Source organism: Phacochoerus africanus, chromosome 11 (assembly GCF_016906955.1).
Source record: "Phacochoerus africanus isolate WHEZ1 chromosome 11, ROS_Pafr_v1, whole genome shotgun sequence".
Taxonomy (NCBI): domain Eukaryota; kingdom Metazoa; phylum Chordata; class Mammalia; order Artiodactyla; family Suidae; genus Phacochoerus; species Phacochoerus africanus.
Window position 1 is genome coordinate 19,961,109 of NC_062554.1, and position 24,072 is coordinate 19,985,180.

General features: G+C 44.3%; 2 protein-coding genes across 5 annotated transcripts in view; one reads left to right on the forward strand and one right to left on the reverse strand.

Moving 5' to 3' along the window:
• Positions 1–8,897: 8,897 nt before the first annotated feature.
• LOC125111043 (protein tyrosine phosphatase type IVA 1-like) lies at positions 8,898–10,500 on the forward strand. The gene has a single exon (XM_047752817.1). It carries the CDS (start codon positions 9,897–9,899, stop codon positions 10,416–10,418), a length of 522 nt encoding a protein of 173 aa, XP_047608773.1. The 5' UTR covers positions 8,898–9,896; the 3' UTR covers positions 10,419–10,500.
• Positions 10,501–12,047: 1,547 nt separating this feature from the next.
• ME3 (malic enzyme 3) overlaps positions 12,048–24,072 on the reverse strand; it is a 291,238-nt gene continuing 279,213 nt past the window's right edge. For 3 of the 4 annotated variants that reach the window (XM_047752811.1, XM_047752810.1, XM_047752812.1), the window contains exons 12-15: positions 23,238–23,380; positions 22,514–22,687; positions 18,056–18,154; positions 12,048–13,185 (exon numbers count right to left, since the gene is read on the reverse strand). In XM_047752811.1, coding sequence (XP_047608767.1) covers positions 12,949–13,185; positions 18,056–18,154; positions 22,514–22,687; positions 23,238–23,380 — 653 coding nt within the window. In that variant the 3' untranslated portion in view covers positions 12,048–12,948. Of the gene's footprint in view, positions 13,186–16,418; positions 16,657–18,055; positions 18,155–22,513; positions 22,688–23,237; positions 23,381–24,072 lie in introns of those variants that run through there. The other variant, XM_047752813.1, reaches the window with a different exon arrangement.

Consider the following 24,072-nt stretch of genomic DNA (forward strand, 5'->3'; position numbering starts at 1 on the left):
GTAGAGATACTGAGTTGGACTGTGTGCCAAGCACCAGGCCAGGGACCTGGAGGTTAAGACCTCGTCAGTCCCTTCCTGCCTTTGGAGCACTCATTGTGTAGTGCAGAAGGCAGATGTGACTGGAAAATCTTTGTACAACAAGGTAATCTAATAGCAGTGTGCACTGCTTCTTATGGAAGAGAAAGCTGGGGTCCTTGCAGTCAGGATAGCCTGACAGGGACAGGGAAAGCTTTTGGAAGCGATGAGGCCTAATCTGAATTTTTAAGGATCAACAGGAAATAGCTAGATGTCGAGTGACAAGGGGTCATGGCAACTGACGTCAAGGCCCTGGGATCCTGTCTATTGAAGACAAGTTGGAGATACGGTTATGTGAGTTAGGTTATAAAACATGATTTAAAAAAAAAAATTTTTAAGAATTAAATTTTATTATAGTCCTTCATTAAAACAGCTGATCTCCTACAATAAAGAATGCAACATCTTTTTTTTTGAGCATGTCTTCATAATTTGGTATCTTTTTCATTGATTTTCTCATATCATTTTAGTCCAGCCCTGTTAGTAGGCCAGACTCAATTAGAATGTCTTTTTCTAAATGTATTTGAATTGCTGTCATCAAGTTCTATCATTTCTGGAACTATGGCACTTCCAAGCTAGCTTATCCCAATTTCAGTGGTTTTTAATGTTTTAGATAAGTTGTTGACTCTTGAGAATCTGATGAAAAATATAGACTCTTTCCTAAAAATATGTGCATTTTCATATATAACATTTTGCATGCAGTTAGAGGTTCCCTATACTTCTTGGACCACAAGTTAAGAACTCCTGCTCTAGATGGCTTTCCTTCAATGTTATTATAAGCGCAAGCTATCAAAAGTGAGGAAAGTCACAGCAATCAGACAAAGGAAATAAAAGGTATATATAGAAAACCCTAAGGACTCAACCCAAAAACTACCTGAACTGATCAAAAAATTAAGCAAAGTAGCAGGATATAAGATTAACATTCAGAAATCAGTCACATTTCTGTATACTAACAATGAAATATTGGAAAAGGAATACAAAAATACAATACCTTTTAAAATTGCATCCCAAAAAATCAAATACCTCGGAATACACCTGACCAAGGAGATAAAAGATTTGTATACTGAGAACTATAAAACATTGATCAAGGAAATTAAAGAGGATTCAAAGAAATGGAAAGATATCCCATACTCCTGGGTTGGAAAAATTAATATTGTAAAAATGGCCATACTACCCAAAGCAATCTATAGATTCAATGCAATCCCTATCAAATTACCCATGACATTTTTCACAGAACTAGAACAAACAATCCAAAAATTTATGTGGAACAAAAGACCCAGAACTTGCCAAAGCAATCCTGAGGAAGCAAAAAACAAGCAGGAGGCATAACGCTACCAGACTTCAGGCAATATTACAAAGCCACAGTCATCAAGACGGTGTGGTACTGGTACCAAAACAGACATACAGACCAATGGAACAGAATAGAGAACCCAGAAATAAACTAAGACACCTATGGTCAATTAATTTTTTTGACAAAGGAGGCAAGAACATAAAATGGGGAAAAGACAATCTTTTCAGCAAGTATTGCTGGGAAAACTGGGCAGCTGCATGTAAATCAATGAAATTAGAACACACCCTCACACCATGCACGAAAATAAACTCAAAATGGCTGAAAGACTTAAATATAAGACCAGACACCATCAAACTCCTAGAAGAGAACATAGGCAAAACATTCTGTGATATCAACCTTATGAATGTTTTCTCAGGTCAGTCTCCCAAGGCAACAGAAATAAAAGCAAAAATAAACCAATGGGGCCTAATCAAACTGACAAGCTTTTGCACAGCAAAGGAAACCATAAAAAACCCAAAAAGACAACTTACAGAATGGGAGAAACTAGTTTCAAATGATGCAACAGGGAAGGGCTTAATCTCTAAAATATACAAACAACTTATACAATTCAACAGCAAAAAAGCCAACAACCCAGTGGAAAATGGGCAAAAGACCTGAATAGATAGTTCTCCAAAGAAGATATATAGATGGCCAATGAGCACATGAAAAAATGTTCAACATCACTGATTATTAGAGAAATGCAAATCAAAACTACCATGAGCTATCACCTCACACCAGTCAGAATGGCCATCATTAGTAAGTCCACAAATAACAAATGCTGGAGAGGGTGTGGAGAAATGGGAACCCTCCTGCACTGTTGGTGGGAATGTAAATTGGTACAACCACCATGGAAAACAGTATGGAGGTAACTTAGGAAACTTGGAGTTCCCGTCATGGCTCAGTGGTTAACGAATCCGACTAGGAACCATGAGGTTTCAGGTTTGATCCCTGGCCTTGCTCAGTGGGTTAAGGATCCATCGTTGCCATGAGCTGTGGTGTAGGTTGCAGACGTGGCTCTGATCCTGAGTTGCTGTGGCTCTGGCGTAGGCCAGCAGCTACAGCTCTGATTAGACCCCTAGCCTGGGAACCTCCATATGCTGCAGGAGCAGCCCAAGAATTGGCAAAAAGACAAAAAAAAAAAAAAGAAAGAAAGAAAACTATACATAGAACTACCATATGACCCAGCAATCCCACTCTTGGGCATATATCCAGAAAAACTTTCCCTGAAAAAGACACACGCACCCACATGTTCATTGTGGCACTATTCACAACAGCCAAGACATGGAAACAACCTAAATGTCCATTGACAGGTGACTGGATTAAGAAGATGTGGTATATATACACAATGGAATACTACTCAGCCATAGAAAAAGAACAAAATAATGCCATTTGCAGCAACATGGATGGAACTAAACTCTCATACTAAGTGAAGTAAGTCAGAAAGAGAAAGACAAGTAGCATATGATATCACTTATATCTGGAATCTAGTATCTGGCACAAATGAACTTTTCCACAGAAAAGAAAATCATGGACTTGGAGAACAGATTTGTGGCTGCCAAGGGGGAGGAGGAGGGAGTGGGATGGACTGGGAATTTGGGGTTAATAGATGTGAACTACTGCCTTAGGAATGGATAAGCAATGAGATCCTGCTGTATAGCACTGGGAACTATGTCTAGTCACTTATGATGGAGCACAATAATGTTAGAAAAAAGAATGCATACATGTATGGGTCACCTTGCTGTATAGTAGAAAATTGACAGAACACTGTAAACAAGTTATAATGGAAAAAATAAAAATCATTATAAATAAAAAAATAGAAAAAAATGTGAGGAAAGTGAAGGACTTTACTCTTGAAAATGTCCTTTCAGTTCTAGAGAACTATGTTTATTTTTGCCTTCCTCTTTGACTCTTCATAAAAATAGTGAGATCAGAGTTGGAATGCTGTTAGAAACCACATACTCCAGTATTTTTCAAAAGTTTTGGAGTAATACTCAGTAAAAGCAACACATTTCATATTGAAGCACAGAACCTGTGCCCACACATACAATTGAGAAGTTTTACAGGGCTGTTACTCCATCCATTTGCAATGCATTTTTTTTTTTTTTTTTTTTTGCCACACCTCTGGCATGCCAAAGTTCCTGGGCCAGGGATCCAATCCACACCATAGCAGCAACGTGAGCCAGAGCAACAATGCCTGCCAGATCCTTAACCACCAGGGAATTCCCTGCAATGGCATTATGATAATTTTTATTTTATTTCGTTAAAAAATTCTGATTAGACTGAACAAAACTAATTTCATAATCCACTAGTGTAGATAGATAATTTTTCAGGTTGATAAACAATTCATCCCTCTCAGAGTACTTGGTAGTTTGCTGGAATTCATTAACAGTTAAGACGGTATTATAACCATATTCAACCAGGAGGTTGAGGAATGTTTGGGTCCTGTCTTGTAATGAGACGGCTTTCTTTTGAGGTATCCCAAGAAACTCAGGTAACTATTTACACTACCTTGTTAAAATCCCCTGGAGAATGTTTTTTTGTTTTGTTTTGTGTTTTTTAGGGCCACATCTGCAGCATATGGAAGTTCCCAAGCTAGGGATCAAATCAGAGCTGCAGCTGCCAGCCTACACCACAGCCACAGCAATGGGGGATCTAAGCTGCATCTGCAGCCCACACCACAGTCTGCGGCAATGCTGGATCTTTAAGCCACTGAGCGAGCTCAGGGATCAAACTGAATCCTCACGGAGATGTCAGGTCTTTAACCCAGTGAGCCTCAACAGGAACTCCCTGCATGTAGTCTTGGGGCATACCAGGGAGGAGGACAAAGGGGGGAAGGGTTTTTCCTTTATAGTCAGCTCAGAGGGGACCCTTTTCCTGCTTCTCTGGCTAGAAAGAGGGGATTTCCCTTGAGTTTATGCTCTCTGTGTAGTTCTGGATATTAGATTGACCTCAGATCAAACCAGAAGAGGAATCAGTTCACCAGCAGATTCATCACTGTGCTAGTCATTCTTCAGGTTTTGACTTAAACAATCCCCCTGTTACTGTTTACTTTTCAGAGTCCTCAGGTAGTTGCTTTTTATATTCTGTTCAGTTATAATCAGAGAGAAATCATCTTGGCCAGCACCAGAAGTGTTTTATTTTGCTTTTGAGTATCAGGTGGCACTCCAGTCCTTTCATTTATATTTTATTAGAATAGTGCTTTAACAGGGAGTTCCCTGGGGGCTATCAGTTAAGGATCCAGTGTTGTCACTGCTGTGGCGCAGGTTTGATCCCTGACCTGGGAATTTCTGCATGTTGCAGGTGTGGCCAAAAAAAAAAAAAAAAAGCTTTAGCAGAGATCAAATAGTAATAGCTTAACCAAGAGAGAACTGCAATTTTCTCTCAAGAAATAATCTAGAAATAGGTAGTCCAAAATACAAGGGTGGCTCTACTAGCTTCTGTGGTTTCCACTGCTGGGTTAAGGCAGCTGCTTCAGTTACCAACTCCTAACTAGCAAGTAGGGAAAAAAAGCCAGGAGAGCAACTATGCATGTTGTTTTAAGGAGTATAACCTGGAAGTGGTACCATTATTTCTGTCCATGTCTCATTGGCTACAATTTAATCACATGGCCACACTGTGCTGCAAAGGAGTTTGGGAAATGAAGTCTCCAGCTTGGTGGCCATGTGTCAAGTAAAATACCCAGTGAATGCTAGTACTAAATATGGGGAAAATGGATCGTAGTAGGCAACTGCTAGTCTGCCATACCCTAAAATTCTGGGGGGAAGAACCTAATACCTAACAAGCTTTGCTAAAATATTTTTAAAATCTTAGGTATGAAATACCTAAGAAGCCTTGCTAAAATATTTTAAAAATCTTTTAAAAATGTAAAACTGCAAAAAAAGAAGTCTCTAGAAGCAAACACAAAGTGGGAGCAAGAATTAAGAGAAGCAGGCATCAGCTAACTACCTAGACCTAAGTCCTTTAAATTAATGCTAGGGATAAAATTTTTGAAATAATTTCAAACCTACAAGGAAGATTCAAGAATGGTAAAAATATCATTCCATCCATCACCAGAACTAAGAGCCAGTTGCTAACCTATGTCCTATCACTTCTGAATACTTTAGAGCATTTTACCTTACAAATAAGAATATTCTCATAAAACCAAATATAACCACCAAAATCGGAAAGTTAACATTGAGTCGTTATTACCATACAATCTAAAGACTCAATTAAAATTTGCCAGCTGTCCCAGTCATGTCCTTGTAAGCAAAATGATCTAATCTATGACTGTGTATAACACTGACCTGCCATTATTTCCTCATTTTCTTTAACCTGGAGCAGTCCTCAGCTGTTACTTGACTTTCCTGGCTGACACTTTTGAAATTTTCATTCCTTCCACTGGATTTGATTTTTTCCTCATGCTAAAATCCTAGTAATGAATTTTTTTATCAGAAATATCACAGATGTGATACTATGTTCCTGGCACTCCATTCTATCAGGTGGTATCCAGTTTAGTTTGTCCCAATACTGTCATGTTAACTTTGATCATTTGATTAAGTGATGCCTGCCAGGTTTACCACTATCACTTCTTTTCCTTCTTTAGTAACTAACTGGTATTTTGTGGCAGGTACTTTTCAAAGTAAGTAAATATCCTATTCCTTTATTTCACCACTAGTTTTTAGCATCTATTGATGTTTCTTTGCTAAATGCATAATTATAATGATGACTGATAAATACAGATTTTTCTAATTCGACCATTGTCGCTACATTTATTATCTGGCATTCTACTATAAGGCAAAGTGTTTGCTTCTGTTTATTTATTTATATCAGTATAGACTTAAGGATTTTTATTTTATTCAGTGACTAACAACCCATTCTATTACTGATATAAAATCATGACCAGTAGGAGCCCTTAAGCTGGCTTCTATGTTTTTTTGTTTTGCTTTAAATAATTTAAAAAAAAATCTCAGAATGGTTTTAGGGAGTTCTTTGTATACTCCTCCCCCAATTCTCTCCATTGTTAATATCTTCAATTTCTATGATACATTAGTCATAACTAAGGAATCAACATTGATACTTCATCATTAATTAAATTCACTTTATTCAGATTTCACTAGTTTTTCCTTAACGTCCTTTTGCTATTCCAAGATCCCATTCGGGATAACGCATTTCACTAGTTGTCAGGTCTCTTTAGCCTCCTCTGGTATGTGCTCTTTTTGGTCTGTGTTCTTTTGTCATATTCCTATCGTTTTCTGAACACTTCCATAACTTTCTATCATAACAAGATGTTCCCAGCCTCTCATGTTTTTTCTGCCCTACCTCTGCAGTCGGCCTTTCCCCAAGGAGACTTGGTTCCTTTTAATGGAGAATGGTAGTAAGAAACCATGATCTAAATGCTAGTTGTTCTCATTGCTATTGGGATGTCATTGCTTCAGGCCCTCTCTGCTCTTGGTAGATGAAGCTGAGGAATTCATTCATTCTCCCTCTCTCTCTCACACACATCTATATTTCTATATCTATATAATGGAATGCTAAGTGCACACTGATACAACCAATTCCAACCACAAATCCTACAGCTCACTGTTCCTTTTCCCCTTTCCGTATTTGTAACTCCTGTCTGACAGAAGTCTAACTGCCATTATTCTCAATGTATTACTGGATAAACCTTTATGCAATCTCTGATCACCACTGCTGTTCCCCTATGCATATGTCCTCTGCATCCTGCTTAGGCTCTGACAGCCCACACTAGGCTGCTACGCCTACCCCCACCCTTGCTTGAATGTCTTCCGCACCCGCTCCACCAGACTCCAATATCTTTTGCATCCCCACCTACTGCAGAGACAACTACCTTGCTCTTGTCCATGTAGTAGACCAAGTTATTGAAGAAATGAAGGAAGAAGGGCAAAGAGGGAAGGGAGGCAGGAAGAGGAAAGTAGGAAGAAATAGGGCTTTATCATTATGGCCATACATAGGTAAAGAAACAAAGCCTAGACATTTTATAAAATTCTAAAGCTAATACAGAGTAAAACTGAGGACAAGAAATATCTTCAAAAGGCTGCAAAAATAAATGTCAAAGTAGAATTGTGTACTCAGCAAGACTATTAGAAATGAAAACAAAAGAATTTTAGAAAAAAATGCTTATTAGTAATGAGATCCTGCTGTATAGCACCGGGAACTATATGAAGTGACTTATGATGGCGCATGATGGAGGATAATGTGAAGAAAGAACGTATGTATGTATGTGTGACTGGGTCACTTTGCTGTACAGTAGAAAATTGACAGAACGCTGTAAACCAGATATAATGGAAAAAATAAAAGCCATTTTTTTAAAAAAAAGCTTATTTAAAAAGCCCAAAGAAAAACCCCAAATTTCTCCCAACATGTATTTTTTTCGATAGAGAATGCATATATTCAAGGTTATATAAAATATTTATCTAAGTTAATCATATACTGGAAGCTAAAAAAACCTTCAAAAGATGCTCTTACATAAAGAAGAATAATCTTAGAAGGGTTGAGCTACAAGAAGAAATAACAAATACACTGATGACACATTGGACAAATGTAAACACTGAATTTTACAAACAGTGTAACTTGTGGGGTCAAAAAATGTTTGACAATGTTAATAGTTAAAGCATGTTGAGTTCCTTCAAGAGGTGGGAAAAGATTTTGAATGTTTGATTTTTTTCTAAGCCACATACTAAAAAAATAGAAATAAGGTATATAATAGGGAGAATGAGACTCTAGAGCCAGAATTCCAGGATTCAAATCTCAGCCTTGTCATTTACTAGCTATGTGACCTTGGGCAAATAACTTTTCTGTGCCCAGGGTTTTTTAAGAAACTTTAAAAAAAAAATCAGAACAATAAAAATACTAATATCTAATTCACTGGGTTGTAGCAAATGTTATGTAAAGCCATTTAGATTTAGAACAGTGTCTAAAATGTAATTACTGCTGAGAATTTTTTTTTTTTTTTTTTTTTGTCTTTTGGGCTCTTCTAGGGCTGCTCCTGAGCGGCATTTGGAGGTTCCCAGGGTAGGGGTCTAATCAGAGCCTAAGCCAGGGCCACAGCAACGCGGTATCTGAGCTGCGTCTGCAACCTACACCACAGGTCAGGGCAACACTGGATCCTTAACCCACTGAGCAAGGCCAGGGATTGAACTCGCAATCTCATGGTTCCTAGTTGGATTCGTTAAACCACTGAGCCACTACAGGAACTCCACTGCTAAGAAGTTTTAACCACAAGTACAAACTAATGAAACAGCGGAGGAAAATACTGATTTAGGGGAGGAAAAACCTAAATCCAAAAGAAATTTTTAAAAGAATAATAAAAAAAAACAAATACGTCAAACGGCAAAAAGAACAAAAACAAATGCAACGATAGTAATAACAGTATTGTAATGTAAAACAAAATATTGTAAAAAAAAAGTTTATGTACTAAGTTCTTCCGTTTAAAAGACAAAGCTTGTAAGACTGGATTAAAAAAAAAAAAAAAAAAAAAGCCTAGCATTATGACATAATTAAAACATGAAGCCAATGGAAGAAGATACAACAGAGTCAAACGACGAGATTCCTCTTCCACTACCTGCCCTCCCCGCCCGTCTTGGTCCACCCTCTTCCAGGCTTCGTCCCCGACCCTCTCCACCCCAGGGTCCGGCTTCAGTCTCTTTTTTGCTTTCTAGAGTGAGCCCGGGAGGCGAGGACGCTTAAGCTTCCGCCCTTCTCCCAACACCTACCTTCTCTCTCCCGCGGCGGCCGTGGTGACGTCGGTGGGGGGGGGGCGGGCCTTATGCTTAAGCGCGTAGGTTCTTGACCCGCCCCGCCGCGATTGGTGAAGAGGCGCGCACGTCACGCCGCCTATAAAAGGGAGGGCTTGTGACGCAAGAGCTCCTGGGCACGCGCCCATTGGCTCTCTCGAGGCCGAGCGCCGCGGAGCTCTGTGTCCCGCCGCCGCCGCCGCCCCGCAACGACCACTACTGCTTTCTCTTCTGCAGCCGACGCCCCCGCTGTCGCCTGTGTCGCCGCCGCGGGACCGGCTGTATGATTAGGCCACAGTCTTTAATGAGTAAACTAAATCCTTCCTGTGGTGTTCTTGGTCACGCATTTATGGAGTTTTTGAAGGGCCCCGGAGACTACTGCCAGGCACAGCACGACCTTTATGAGGGCAAGTGAACTGTAGAAATTCATTACTACTCCACCAGGAAGCCCCCATAGGAGCGCTCCTCCTGGACACAGACGTGTGGGATTGAAATCAGAGCATTTTGCAAGAATTCCGACCTGGATGGGGTAAACCTCGGTGCTCTTCCTTTCCATTGACTCAGAATTACTGAACTGAAGGATGGCTTCTTGATAAGAGGGTCATTTCACTTCCTCTTACTCCCAACTTCATATCCAAGGCATTGAGAATTTCGAGTGGGGCATATTGGAGTAGACTTCAGTTTCTTTACATTTCTCCATTCAAAAGTTAAAGTTTTTTTCCCCCTGTAATCCTATCGGATGTTTTTTTAACGAAATTAACATGGCTCCACTGAACCGCCCAGCCCCTGTTGAAGTCACATACAGGAACATGAGATTTCTTATTACACACAATCCAACCAGTGCAACCTTAAACAGGTTTATAGAGGATCTTAAGAAATACGGAGTTACCACAATAGTAAGAGTATGTGAAGCAACTTACGACACTGCTCTTGTGGAGAAAGAAGGCATCCAGGTTCTGGATTGGCCCTTTGATGATGGTTCATCACCGTCTAACCAGATCGTTGATGACTGGTTAAGTCTTGTAAATGTTAAATTTCGTGAAGAACCAGGTTGCTGCATTGCTGTTCACTGTGTTGCAGGCCTTGGGAGAACTCCAGTGCTTGTTGCCCTGGCATTAATTGAAGGTGGAATGAAAAATGAAGAGGCAGTACAGTTTATAAGACAAAAGCGGCGCGGAGCTTTTAACAGCAAGCAACTTTTGTACTTGGAGAAATATCGTTCTAAAATGCGACTGCGCTTCAAAGACTCCAGTGGTCATAGAAACAGCTGTTGCATTCAATAAAACTTGGCTGCCTGATGCTGTTGCCTTGGAGGTGGAACTTGAGACAGGATTTAACTTATTGTACCTACTAGTCAATGTGTAGGCTTAATAGAATGACAAGTCTAATGAAGCCTCCATAGGAACACTGAAAAGCCACAAGCTTGACAGAATTGCAACCTCTGTGTTTGGCTTACTACTGTTCCCATGCCAGAAACAATATTTAAGAAATTGAGAGATTAGGTACCAAAATACTCAGCACACTACTTGTATATTTTTAGTATCATGTAGAATTAAAATCCTAGGACTTATGAACAGCACCATAAACCATATGTGGTTTATTCAGTCATCTTGAACACGGCAAGTAGGAGCTAGATGGTTATTTGTCTACTTCTTTATGTTTACCACCTCACAGGTGTACCAGTACACTTGTTAGGTTTGTGCAACAAGTGATTTTGTTGGATTCTTACCAAGACTGATGGTGATTAATGTCTTCCTATAAATCTCATTTTGTGCTATTACGAAAACCTCCATTTTGCAATAAGTTACACATCTCTGGGTGCAAGTTCATGTGAGTTATACACCATACAGAAGCATGTGTGTGTAATGTCTTCAGACAAAAAAGTCTTACAATTAATTCAATGTTTACACTTGGCATGCAGCTTTAGAGGGGAGGGCCTGAAGACAGAATGGGAGGAAGCTACAGAATATTTTTAGTAAAATCTTGCCTTTACTGGAGTTCCCATCATGGCTCAGTGAAATGAATCTGACTGGCATCCATGAGGATGCAGGTTCCATCCCTGGCCTTGCTCAGTGGGTTAAGGATCTGGCGTTGCCATGAGCTGTAGTATAGGTCGCAGATGCGGCTCAGATCTGGCATTGCTGTGGCTGCGGTGTAGGCCAGCGGCTGCAGCTCTGACTCGATCCCTGGCCTGGGAACCACCGTGTGCCTTGGTGGGGCACTAAGAAGACATGCACACACACAAAAATCTTGCCTTTAACTTGTGTATGATGTATAGAAGAGGTCCTTTTATTTAGTAAACTTTTTAAAGGTAGAGATATTTTGTAGCCAAAACATTTCTTAATTATAACATTTCTGAAGGCCTTGTAATTTTTTGTCATACTTACCAGAAGTTGTTTATTAACCAATATTTTTGAAGTGTGATTTTTTTTTTTGCTTGTCTTTCCAACCAAAACAAAAGAGGGTTTCTACTGATGAACTGATCAGACATCTAATATTTAATGTTTCTGAATTGTGTAACTTAGTTGGATACTTGATACTTTGTTTTATTATGTAATTGATAAAAATGGTATAAATGTTAGTTCAACCATATATTCATAGTGTCTGGGACTATAGTTCTGTGGGAGAAATAATTTGTCAGTATTCACTATTCATCAGCTAGTACAAGAGCTTCAACATCTAAATAAATCATGAACTATAGGAGAGAGACAGATTTAAAACTAAGCAGGATGGTATAGCTGTGTTAATATTAGTAAAAGTGGAAGCAAAGTCATTACCAGAGATAAAGAAAATCATTAAAGTTTCAAAAGTTTCAATTCACCAGGAAGTTGTAACAATTCTAAATATTATGTATCAAATAACAGTTCAAAAATTATAAAGCAAATATGGAGAGAATTACAAGGAGAACTGAGTTTACCACAGTGATAGGAAATTTTACTATATTTCAAAAATCGAGTAGACAAAAATCAGTAAGGATACAGATTTGAACAAAACAAATAACAAGCCCTGATCCCGTGAACTATAAGAGGCATTGCATCCAACAGTGAGAATACATATACTTTTTAAGAGTGCATTAAATATTTTATTAAATTTGATTATATATTAGATCATACATAATTTAATCAAGTTTTAAAATATTTGAGTAATTTCTGCCTACAATTCAGTTAGAAAAAAGTTAATAGTATTATTTGAAATTTTGAAAATCTAGAGACTTCCACTTCTAGATAGGATATAGTAGGTCCTGGCAGTCCAACACTCTCCCTGCCACAATCAGAAAAATAGGGATAAATTACAAAGATCACATGTTTAAAGACATGTGAGAGCTGTGAAAGCAGCAAGGACTAGGTGAATAGGAATCCCAGAGAGGAGGGGGCTCTCCTGAGGCGAGTGAATGGCCATTTTGTTTGCTGGGGGCATTTACTGATTCTGGACCTGGACTGAAGATCAGGCTTGGTTCTTGCAGAGGGTCTCTACTGAGGGGAAAACAAACAAACAAACAAAAAAACAACCAACACAGTAAGGGTTTGATGGTCATGTGGAGCGGGTGCAACAGACTGGAAAATTGAGGAGCCTGGCTAGTTTCCTCATGTTGCAAATCTCAGATTCAGGTACTGAATCTGAGATTTGCATTTGGAGGCTTACCAGGGAATCATCAACACTTGTGAGGGAGCCGGAGAACCAGGACACTGCACAAATTTAACAGTCATACATACAGTTGCAACCGTGGCCTTAGCCAATGTCCCAGGGAGCTCTGAAGCTGAGATGGCCTTTTAGAGAAGTCCGCAGTCGTAGCAAGGGGGTTGGACTTTGGAGTCAGCCGGTCATTGGATGCAGGCTGTCCCTGGAGATGAGGGCATAACCCTGGATGAAGCATTTTCCTTCAGTCAAGTGCAACTCCAAGGGAGGGATGCAGCTGTGAGCCTTCAGCAGATAATACTGGCAGCTGGAGGAAGGAGTGTTCCACACCTCTAGAAGGATCTGGGGGGGTGCCAACACAGCATCCTCTAGATTAAATGACACTTGCTGAGTTCTAGGACTTTGTATGAGAGGCTGGGGAATTAGAAGGAAGATTTTTGTTTCCATTTTAAAAAGTTTTATTGAAGTATATAGTTGACTTACAATATTGAATTAATTTCTGCTGTACAGCAAAGGGATTGAGTTGTAATATACACATCTCTATTCCCATAGAGGTTTATCACAGAATATTAAGCAGATTTCTCTGTGTTATATACAGCAGGTCCCCACTGACCATCCATTCCATATACCACAGTGTGCACATGCTATTCCCAAGCTCCCAACCCCGCCTGCTTCCCCTTTGGTAACCACAGGTTTGTTTTTGAAGTCTATGAGTCTGTTTCTGTTTTGTAAATAAGTTCGTTTTATTATTTTTTAAAGAAGTTCCACTGGGTTAAAACAATCCTGCATTCCTGGGGTAAATTCCACTTGTTCATTGTGTTTAATTCTTTTATGTTGCTGGGTTTGGTTTGCTAATAATACTTTGTTTAGGGTTCTGCATTTATATTCATGAAGGATATTGGTCTGTAGTTTTCTTGTGTGTATAGTTTTTTTTTATATGGCTTTGATATCAGGGTAATACCAGTATCATAGAATGACTTTAAAAGTGGTTCCTTCTATTTTCTGAAAGAGTTTGTGAAGGATTCGCATTATTTCTACTTTAAATATTTGATAAAATTTACCCATGAAGAATTCTGGGCCCGGGCTTTTCTTGGTAGAAAGATTCTTTTTTTGTATTTTCTATGGCATATGGAGGTTCCCAGGCTAGGGGTCTAATCGGAGCTGTAGCCACCGGCCTACACCAGAGCCACAGCAACGTGGGATCTGAGCCGTGTCTGCAACCTACACCACAGCTCCCAGCAACACCGGATCCTTAACCCACTGAGCGAGGCCAGGGATTGAACCTGCAATCTCATGGTTCCTAGTTGGATTCGTTAACCACTGAGCCACGACGGGAACTCCGGTAGAAAGATTCATTCAATTTCTTTCTTTGTCGTAGGTCTATTGATTTCTGCTCTAATCTTTGCTTACTTTGAATTTTGTTTGCTTTTCCTTTTCTAGTTTCTTGAGGAAGTTTATGTTATTGAGACTTTTTCTTTTTTCCTGATATAGGTATTTAAAGCTATAAATCTCTAAGCACTGCTTTTGTTACAACTCATTAATTTTGATTTTTCTTTATTCAACATATATGTTACCTTGTGGGTTCTTTTTTTTTTTGCACTGTGACTTATTTAAAAATATACTGTTTCATTTCCAAAGAGTTTGAAATTTCCCATTTTCTTATTTACTTTTGTTGATTTCTAATTTAATTATTTACTCTGCCCAGGGAGACTTTCTAGAGCCAAATGCATTTGAACTGTAATGATGAGTGATGTCTCCAGACAGAAAGCTGGGGTGAATTGAAACTTAAAGGGCAGAGAAGCAGAGGAAAGAACTTTCAGGTAGAGACCAAGCCCGCGTAAGGGCCACCAGCCTGAAAGTACATGTGTTTAGTGCCAGCAAGATGTTCACTGTTGTTGGAACAAAGGAAATGTAATTTGTATCTTCCTTCTTTTTGTCTTGCTTAATTAGCATAGCTCAAGTTTGTTAACTTAATTGATCTTGTCAAATACCTTGGTTTGGTTTCATGGATTTCTCTGCCTTTTTTTTTTTTTTTTTTCTATAACAGAGTCGGGGTGCCGAGGAAGTTGTGGGACAAAATGTAGAAAAGGTAATGGAAAAGGCTCCCTGGTGCTCAGATTCCTGCTTCACTCATCAAACCCTCTTCTGAGGATGTTCTCATTAGCTATGAGTCCACAGATTATAGAAGAGGGATGTTTTCTCAGGATGTTCTTTCTTGGCTGAGCACCAGCACTAAGGAAGCAGATGTTGGAAGAACAAGACCCGGGTGAGAGGTGACTGATGTCTCTGCTAACTCTCTTCTAGGAGCCCAGCAGTCCACCCAGCCTGTCACTGAGAGGTGGCCACAGAGGACCCATTTATTGTGGGCGGTGGGATCCGGAGGCTGAGGAGCAGCAGGGGTGGGCAGTGGTCCACCATGGACCATTGTTTGCTGTGTTACAGGGTGAGAGGAGAGGTCGGCTGCTGCCATCCTGATAGATGTGAGCGATTTAGCGATCTTGATCATGGGGGTCGCAGGCTCGTCTCCTCACCCCACCCCATGGTGTGGGGGCTCTGCCGGACATGAGAGAGGTGAAGCTATGACTGAACTTGGCCTAAGAATCACTCAGGACAGACTGATGCCATTCTGTAAGAAGACTGCTCCGGTTTGCTGATTAGTTCAGAGAGTGAAGCGTGGAAGAGAGTGTTCCGAAGCCAGGAAATGAAATCACGTCTTTCCTAGAATTCTCCAGGGTGCTCTTCCCTTCAAGGCCTCTCTTCCTCCCTACTCCTTGGTTTGCTAAGCCTCCCCACCAACATTTCTCTGGTTTTCCTTTTTTCTTTTTTTCTTTTTAGGGCCGCACCTATGGCATGTGGAAGTTCCCAGGCTAGGGGTTGAATTAGAGCTATAGATGCCCCCCTATGCCACAGCCACAGCAACACAGGATCCTTAACCCCCCGAGTGGAGCCAGGGATTGAAATCTCCTCCTCACGAAAGCTAGTTGGATTTGTAGCCCACTGAGCCACAGTGGAAAGTCCTAGTTTTCCTTTTCATAATAACCAAAAAGGAATGCCTAGTACTCAACAACCCACAGGACAGTGACCATTTTTGACTAGTGAGCCGCCTCCAGCCACTCAGCCCTCACGCCCATCTGAGTCTTGTAGGAATTGTCTTCCTCCAACAGGGACTGAGCTCCCTGATGGGTGGGCCAAGCTTTCTGGCCAGTGGCTGCCCTACGTTCCTCATTTTACCATTAATCCTACCCATCCTTCACTCTTGGGACTCAGTACAAACACTGCCCTGCCCCGCCACCCCGGAGCCCTCTCTTATGTCATATGATATACTTCATAGGAAGTATCCTCTCCCTTCTCTGAGCACTCGTGACCTTTTATCTGCGGTTCTTTCACAGACTTACCACTTTCTCCCCTGTGGCAAAGTGACCTGTGTCCATATCTCATCTCATCTCCTCTTCTAGACCCTGGACTCTGTGAAGGCAGAGCTCTAGGCAGGATTCTAGATGTCCCACAGGTCTAGTTGGTAATAAACAGATGAAGAAATCCCTGGGAAGGAATTCAAGGCCTTCAGGGACAAGGCCGTCATCCACTGTATGCCTAGGCATCTCCCCTCATTCCAGAAAGTTCAAAGGAAAAACACAATGACAAGGATGGCCAGTTTGGATCCCATTTATAGTTCCAGTGTTACTTTGGGCTTCATCCAGCCCCCCATGAACCTCTGCAATTGCATCAGACATTCTGAACATTCATGGCTTCCTTGGGCCAAGTGTAGCTGTCCAGCGTAAAGGAGTCATAGTCTGGAGTATAGACCAGGGATCTTACAAAAGCCTCCTTGTCCTTGGGCTCTGGGTAGTAGGAGGCCAGGTTGTGTTTGTACGCGTAGTCGAGGACCTAGAGAAAAACACGTTTGACTGAGGAACTAGACCCAAGAAGGAACCTGCTTCAAGGCCCTTGCTTGGGGACCCTGGAAGGAGAGTATTGCCTGAAGCACCATTCACATTCCTCTCATGAGCTGTGGCCCATGAAGCCACTGGAGAGGAAGGGTCTAGAAAGCAAGCTGTGACACAGTGGAATAAACACTGGGCTAGGGTCAGGAGGCCTCAGGAGGCCTCAGGCTAAAGTCTACCTCTGCTTCCACCCGCCTGTGGGTCCTCAGCAGCGACATTATCCTAGCTGAGTCTCAGTTTCCTCATCTGTAAAGTGGGGGTCATGACAGCTTTCCCTGGCATGGTGGGAGAATAAAATTAGGGAGCAGGCAAAAGTGTTCACTACCTGGTATTTTTTCTCCCCAAACATGGCTTGAAGAACAGCTTGGACACTGTTCTCTGGGTATTAGATTTGGCTTCGGAAAAGCCTGAATCTAAACTTCCCCCAGAGGAGGGAACTGGACAGGGTGGAGCTGGACTAGGAGCTGGACTGTTGATCTTGAGGCTGACTCTGGATTCCGCCCTAGACAGCTCTTGGGAAGCACATGGTGATGTGCAATGCATTTTCTGAAATTATTCTTAAAACTTAGAGAAAATGTACAATATATATTAATAGAAATAGCAGTGTAATAAGCCCTCATGTATTCATCATCTGGCTTCAACAGTTATCAATGTTAGGTCATCTTTATTGCACCAAGTTCTAGTTCTTTGAAAACCCATCATCTCTGTATGATCTACTGGGTGACATTTTTACTTGGAGTATTCCGGGCGCCAGATTACCCCGTGGCCCAGCCGTTCTGAGAGGAAGGGGAGGCATGAGCATCTACACGCCAGAAAGGGGCCAAGTGTAGAGTTTTCCACTGTTCTCTTTAATCTTCTCCAAAACTCAGGGGGCGGGGAGCAGGATTACTGGCTCCTTTGGAAATGAAGGAAACTGAGGCTCAGGGAAGTGAAAGGACTGGCCTAAGGTGACTCTGCCCCTGATTGGCAGAGCTGGGACCCCACAGCCTGAGCTCTTTCCATGATGCTATGCGAGTTGACCTTTCTGTATAAATGAGCACTTATGATTCATTAAATAAAAATTCCACCCACATTCTGGTCCACAAGACTCTGGACTTTGCTGACCTTTCTGCCTGGCGTTTGAAGGGAAATCCAGGCACTTTCCCAGAACTGCCCTCGAGTGGGTGTTGGGGTGGGGCTCGAGCTTGTAACAGGCAAGAGTTTGTCACCCAGCCTCTGGGGTGCATGAAGTACAGCCCCGGGAGCTCAGGATGTCTCCACGACTGCCACCCCCTTAGCCCCAAGTCACACAGAGAGATGGGTGTGAGCTCACTACCCCACTAAGGGCATAAGATGTCCCTTACTTTGATGGCGATTCTCAGAGACACGTCTCGGATGGTGCTGAGCGGTGGGTACAGTCTCCCCTGTGACAGATGCTGCTCCGAGACCTCTTGGGCAATTTGCTGGAGAGAGAGAGAACCGAGAATCAGCTGAGTTTCTGCCTTCCCAGAACACGCCCAACCCAGTACACCAGTGACTCACCTGGCCCCTCAGAGGTGGCCGGACACTGCATTTTCCACTGTCACCTGCTACCTCATGGCCCCTGAGGAGCTTAATGCTTGAGCTTAAGCAAAGACACATCCTTTCTGTCCTATGAGGCTGGCTGAGGCTTAAAATAACACGAAGCTCCCTGACTGCTAAAGGAAAATCACTAAGGCCAAGATGAACAAACTCGTTGACTTGCAAAGCAGACCCCGGATCTCCTCTTGGTTGGTCTAGCCTGTTGCACACGGATCCTTGAGCCCCTCACTGCCTGAGTTCCAGCAGCTCCCACTTTCCTAGTAACATCCTGGGCGTCCCGAGGCCATTGTGTCTCTCTGTATTCCAGGCTTGGCTTCTCCTTTCCAGCCCTGGCCCCCCAGTGAGCAAAGAAAGGCCACTTCTGCAGTGAGTGACATCACACATGGGCCTTAGGCTTCATCTGAATAAATGCCCTCAGCACACGGACCAGCATCTCCCACTGCTTCCCTCCCTGCATCAGAGCTTGTCTCTGAGAGCCAGCTGCCCCTCACAAGCCTCCCCCTCCAGCCTCAGGCACCGGTGCTCAGCCAGCCCTGCAGAACGGCCCTTTAATGGTGGCTCTGGATCCACTCCTACCTGATCTTCCTGTGTCAGTTTTTTTTCTTTTTATGGCTGCGCCTGAGGCATATGGATGTTCCCAGGCCAGGGGTTGAATCAGAGCCGCATCTACCTATGCTACAGTCCTCAGCAACACCTGACCTTAACGCAGTGAGTGAGGCCAGGGATGGAACCTGCATCCTCACAAAGACAACATCAGGTCCTTAACCCACTGAGCCACAATGGGAAATCCTCAAAAATTTTTTTCTTTGGCCTCGTCCAAGGGCTGTGGAAGTTCCTGGGCCAGAGATCAAACTCGTGCCCCAGCAGTGACAACGCCAGATCCTTAACTACAAAGCCACCAGGGAACTCCATCGTGTGTCCGATTTGAATTTGGGAAAAGCCATGGTGTCCCCTGGGAACTCTGTGTCCTGGAACGGACAGGGGAAGGACGTGGTCTTGCCTCAGAGCTTGGCAGACCGAAGGGACATGGGCCTTGCCCTCTGCTGCTTCACTCTCACGCTCCTCTCTCTCCTCCCCATTCATTCCGTCAAACATTCACTGAGCTCTCCGAGAGGCCAGGCTCTGTGCTAGGTGCTGAAGCGGAGAAGCCCTAGTCTTTTTATTCCCAGAGACCTGGGTCAGGGGACAATTAATAAACAATTACAACAAGGAGAGTGAGTGCAAGGAGAGATGACATGTAGGCACAGAGGAAGGCAGGGCCCTGTCTGCCATGTCCAGGGAAGGTTCCCCGAAGAAGAAACAGGAGCTAAGACCCAAAGGATAAAGGATGAATTCCTTGACAAGGGGAGAGAGAAAGGCACACGCACGTTCTCGGAGGTGAGAGAGACCAGGCGATCATGACCATAAAAAGAACACGGGACAGGCTGATGGTGGAGAGAGGCTAAAAGGCTGGAGAGGAAAGAAGGGCCTGGTGAGGAGGAGCCTTGAAGAGAAATCACGTGAAAGAGTTTGGACTTTGCTGTGAGCACCCAGGAGACACAGAAAGGTCTGAAATTAGGAGAGAGATGGCCTGTTCGGGCTCTGAAGGCTTCCCTCTGCAGAAGTACAGAAGGCGGAGGGACTAGAAGGAAGCAGCCTTCCATGGCTAGATCTGCGGCTAGAAAGGTGACCCTGTGGAGTGAAGAGTTACATTGTGGTGCCTGGTGCCAATGACGATGCTGGGCGCAGCTGAGTCAAACTGCCAGGGGCCATCCTGGCGTATCACTCCCAGGCTGGGGGACCTTGGGCAAGTAGCGTAAACTCTCTGTGCCTCACTTTCCTTGTCTGTAACACAGGATCCCCATATTTTTCAGGGCTTGTCAAGGTAAAATGAGATAGTGCATGTAAACCTCCTAAAACTTAATACTTTTTCCATAGGAAAATCAGATTCGACTTAAATTATCATAATTGAAAAGCACCCTTTTCAGGAGTTCCCGTTGTGGCTCAGTGGGTTAAGAACCCAACTAGCATCCATGAGGATGCAGGTTTGATCCCTGCCCTCACTCAGTGGGTTAAAGGATCTAGCATTGCCTCCAGCTGTGGCATAGGTTGCGGATGCAGCTCTGATCTGGCGTTGCTGTGGCTGTGGCCTAGGCTGGCAGCTGCAGCTCCAAGTCTACCCCTAGCCTGGGAACCTCCATATGCCGGGGGTGCAGCCCTATAAAGACTAAATCAATAAATAAACAAATAAATAAAAGCACCTTTGCAGAACTAGAATCTGCCAGACCTTTGAAGACCAGACGGTCCTGTCAGGTCCTGGAGTGGAGGGGCCGTGTGCTGTTCATGGCAGGTGACTGGGAGGTGGATTGAGAAGAGGTTCCCCTGTAGTTGATGGACACTGTTCCTGAAACCATGGCGCTGAACTGCCCCACAGCCCAGGCTGGGGGCCATGCAGATGCCTCTGGGCAGTAAGGAGGAACAGGAAGGCTCTAGCAGCTTTGTTTTTGCACAACAGGGGACTGTGCTTTCGGGCCAGCTCCAAGCAGGAAGTGACTCTTCCCATCCAATGGGGGTTTCAAACAGCTCTGCCCATGTCCACAGGACACCGCCACCCAGTCCTACCACCGATCATGGCAACCAGAAGGAATACTAACACAAAATACTCATGGAGTTCCCATTGTGGCTCAGTGGAAAGGAACCTGACTAGTATCCATGAGTACACATGGATACTAGTAAACATGAGGACACAGGTTTGATCCCTGGCCTTGCTTAGTGGGTTAAGGATCCGGCGTTCCCGTGACACGGCTGGAATCCGGCATTGCTGTAGCTGTGGTGTAGGCCAGTGGCTACAGCTCCGATTCAAGCCCTAGCCTGGGAATCTCCATATGCTGTGGGTGCAGCCCTAAAGAGACAAAAACAGACAACCCCCTCCCCAAAACCCCAAAACTCAGACAAGAGGGACTGAGAATCAGAGCACCAAGATAAAGCCAGTGTGCACCAGGCTCGGCGGAGGCCAAGAGACCTTCAGGAGACAACGTGAGGGGAAACCCGGTTCAGGAGGCTGCTCCTTGCGGAGCTGGACAGGGCTGCCTGGAAACCATCCTTGTGTCTTACAGGTTTGAGGGGCTCACCAGTGCCACGGTAAGAGGGAGACACATGTCAGAAATTACAGTAGAGCCTTTGGAGCTCTTTGGGAACATATTTAATATTGTAAAAATAGTTTTGATGATGAGCCTAACCTCCCAACAGAAGCATTTCTAGGCCTCGGTCTCCTCTGAGTGAGGATAAATGAGAAGCGCCTGGCATTTGGTACCACGTGATGGATGTCAGCCCCTGTAACTTATTAACAACCTTATTATGAACGTGGGCTATCATTCTTTTTTTTTCTTTTTTCTTTTCCTTTTTAGGTCTGCACTCATGGCGTATGGCAGTTCCCAGCCTAGGGATGGAATCGGAGCTACACCTGCTAGCCTACACCACAGCCATAGCAACACAGGATCTGAGCCGTGTCTGTGACCTACACCACAGCTCATGGCAATGCCAGATCCCCAACCCACTGAGCAAGGCCAGGGATTGAACCCGAAACCTCATGGATACTAGTCGGATTGTTTCCGCTGCGCCACAGTGGAAACTCCCTGGGCTGTCACTCTTAATGGATTCTTTGTTGTTTTCACCATGCCCAGGAAAGGACCCTTCTGGGAGTTTTTCTAGTACGACACCTGGAGCAGGTACACCCCCCGCATCGCCATGACATGGGTACTCAGAGCAGGCAAGCCAGACATGAAACCCATCCCTTTCTTTACAAAAAGCTGCCCTACCGGGGCTTATTTTGCTACCAGTTACTCCAGGAATGTGACCAACACCCATGGCTGGAAGAATCTACTGCTTATCATGGTCCGTGAGCCTGCGGTTTCAGGTGGTTTTGATGGTATCACTGTTCTTGGTGCTTGTATGGGCATAGCTGGGAGGCCGGGAGCAGTGTTCCCTCACCGCCAGTGCCTCCTGCCCCCCCCCCCCCCTCCACTGATTATCCCTTACTGCCCCCACCCCTTAAAAAACGTGTGTGTTTGCAGAGAAGTTCAAGCCTCCACATGACCTTGGAAAGAGACTGAGGTTCAAAAACTTTGGGGAACCATTGCCAGGGGTAAGAGCAGGTGGGTAAGAGAGACCAGAGAAGGAATCTCCAGGGGGCTGGTGGAGGGCCTGGTTGGCTCACAGCCCTACTGGGAGCACGGGGTGGGGGGGGGCAGGGACAGTGGTACCTCTGCTGTCAAGAGGAAGATCTCGTCTGGGATGTGCCGGATCCCGCCAGCGATGACGCCCAGAGCCACTCCGGGGAACACGTAGGCGTTGTTTCCCTGCCCGGGAATGAAGGTCCTGCCATCTTCCAGGGTCACGCTTTTAAAAGGACTTCCACTGGCAAAGATCCCTCGGCCCTGGGGGCAGGAAGAAAACCAGAGACAGAGCTTGGAGAGAGGTTTCTGAAGTCATGGTAGCCGAGTCTCACCTCCCAAATGCTGAACCCGTCTCATCTCCTAAATGCTCAGCCTTGTGCTGAGCACACTGCAGGTGCTGAGAGACACCTGTTCACTAGACCAGAAAGCTTAGCTCCCACCGAGTTACCTGGCTGCCAAGAAACTGCTGAAAGGGGAAGGTGCATCTTTTTAACTTGTCACCTCCCAAGAGGGCCAGCCCGGGACATGACAGGTATGCAAATGGCCTAGAGTCTCCGAGTGCGTCGGGTTCTGGCCAGGGCTGTAAGGAGAGCTTTGAGGTAAGAGCAAGGGGCTTTGGAGCCAGACCTGAGTTTGAGGGCCAGCTCCACTCCTTTTTAGCTCTGTGACCCTGGGCAAGTGGCTTCATCCTTCTGACACTCAGTGGGCTTATCAGGGACGTGGGGAATTTTTTTTTTCACCCTCACAGGGTTCCTCAGAGGTAATGTGACTATATCCTCTCAGCCTGGGGAAGGAAGGACTCCCCGCTGACCTCGGTGACCCGGTAGCACTTCTCAGCCGTGCACTCGGCCTTGCTGGTGGGGTTGCTCAGGGCAAAGATGATAGGGCGCTCGTGGAAGGAGGCCATGTCCCTCAGAATCTGCTCCGTGAAGGCTCCTGCGATGGCGGCAACACCTACAGGGAAAAGGGGGTAGCGGGGATGCCTGCTCCTTACAGACCCCCACGCCTCTCCTGGTGGGGGCCGAGAGGGGACCAGGTATGACACAGAGGGGTCGCGAGTCTCGGGGGTGGCATCTGCCATGGGGACAGAGGGAGGGGAAGAGGGGAGGGCCTTCCTGCTTGAGCTGGCGGAGACCTCCTGCTAATTCCTGAGGGAACCCTGGTCCACGTCGGTCCCTGCCCAGCTGAGAGGCACCTGCAGAGGTGTCCCAGGCCATTGTCCTTTAGAGGGGGCTGCCCCCCAGGACAGGGTGTGATGCCAGGGCCTCCCACGTGGGGAGGATGCTCATTTCATCCTGGTGAAAGAGACAGGCTGTGCTTTTCCACTTCACTGTATGATTCTACATCATGAAGCCCGGTGTGGAGCCTGAGTTACATGGTTTTCATTATTTATTTATTTATCTATCTGTCTTTTTAGGGCCACACCTGTGGCACATGGAAATTCCAGGCTAGGAGTCTGATCAGAGCTGCAGCTGCCGGCCTGTGCCACAACCACAGAGACACCAGATCTGAGCCACATCTGTGACCTGCACTGTTGCATGTGGCTATGTCGGATCCTTAACCCATTGAGCGAGGCCAGGGATCAAACCCACATCCTCACAGACACTATGTCGGGTTCTCAACCTGCTGAGCAGGAACAGGAACAG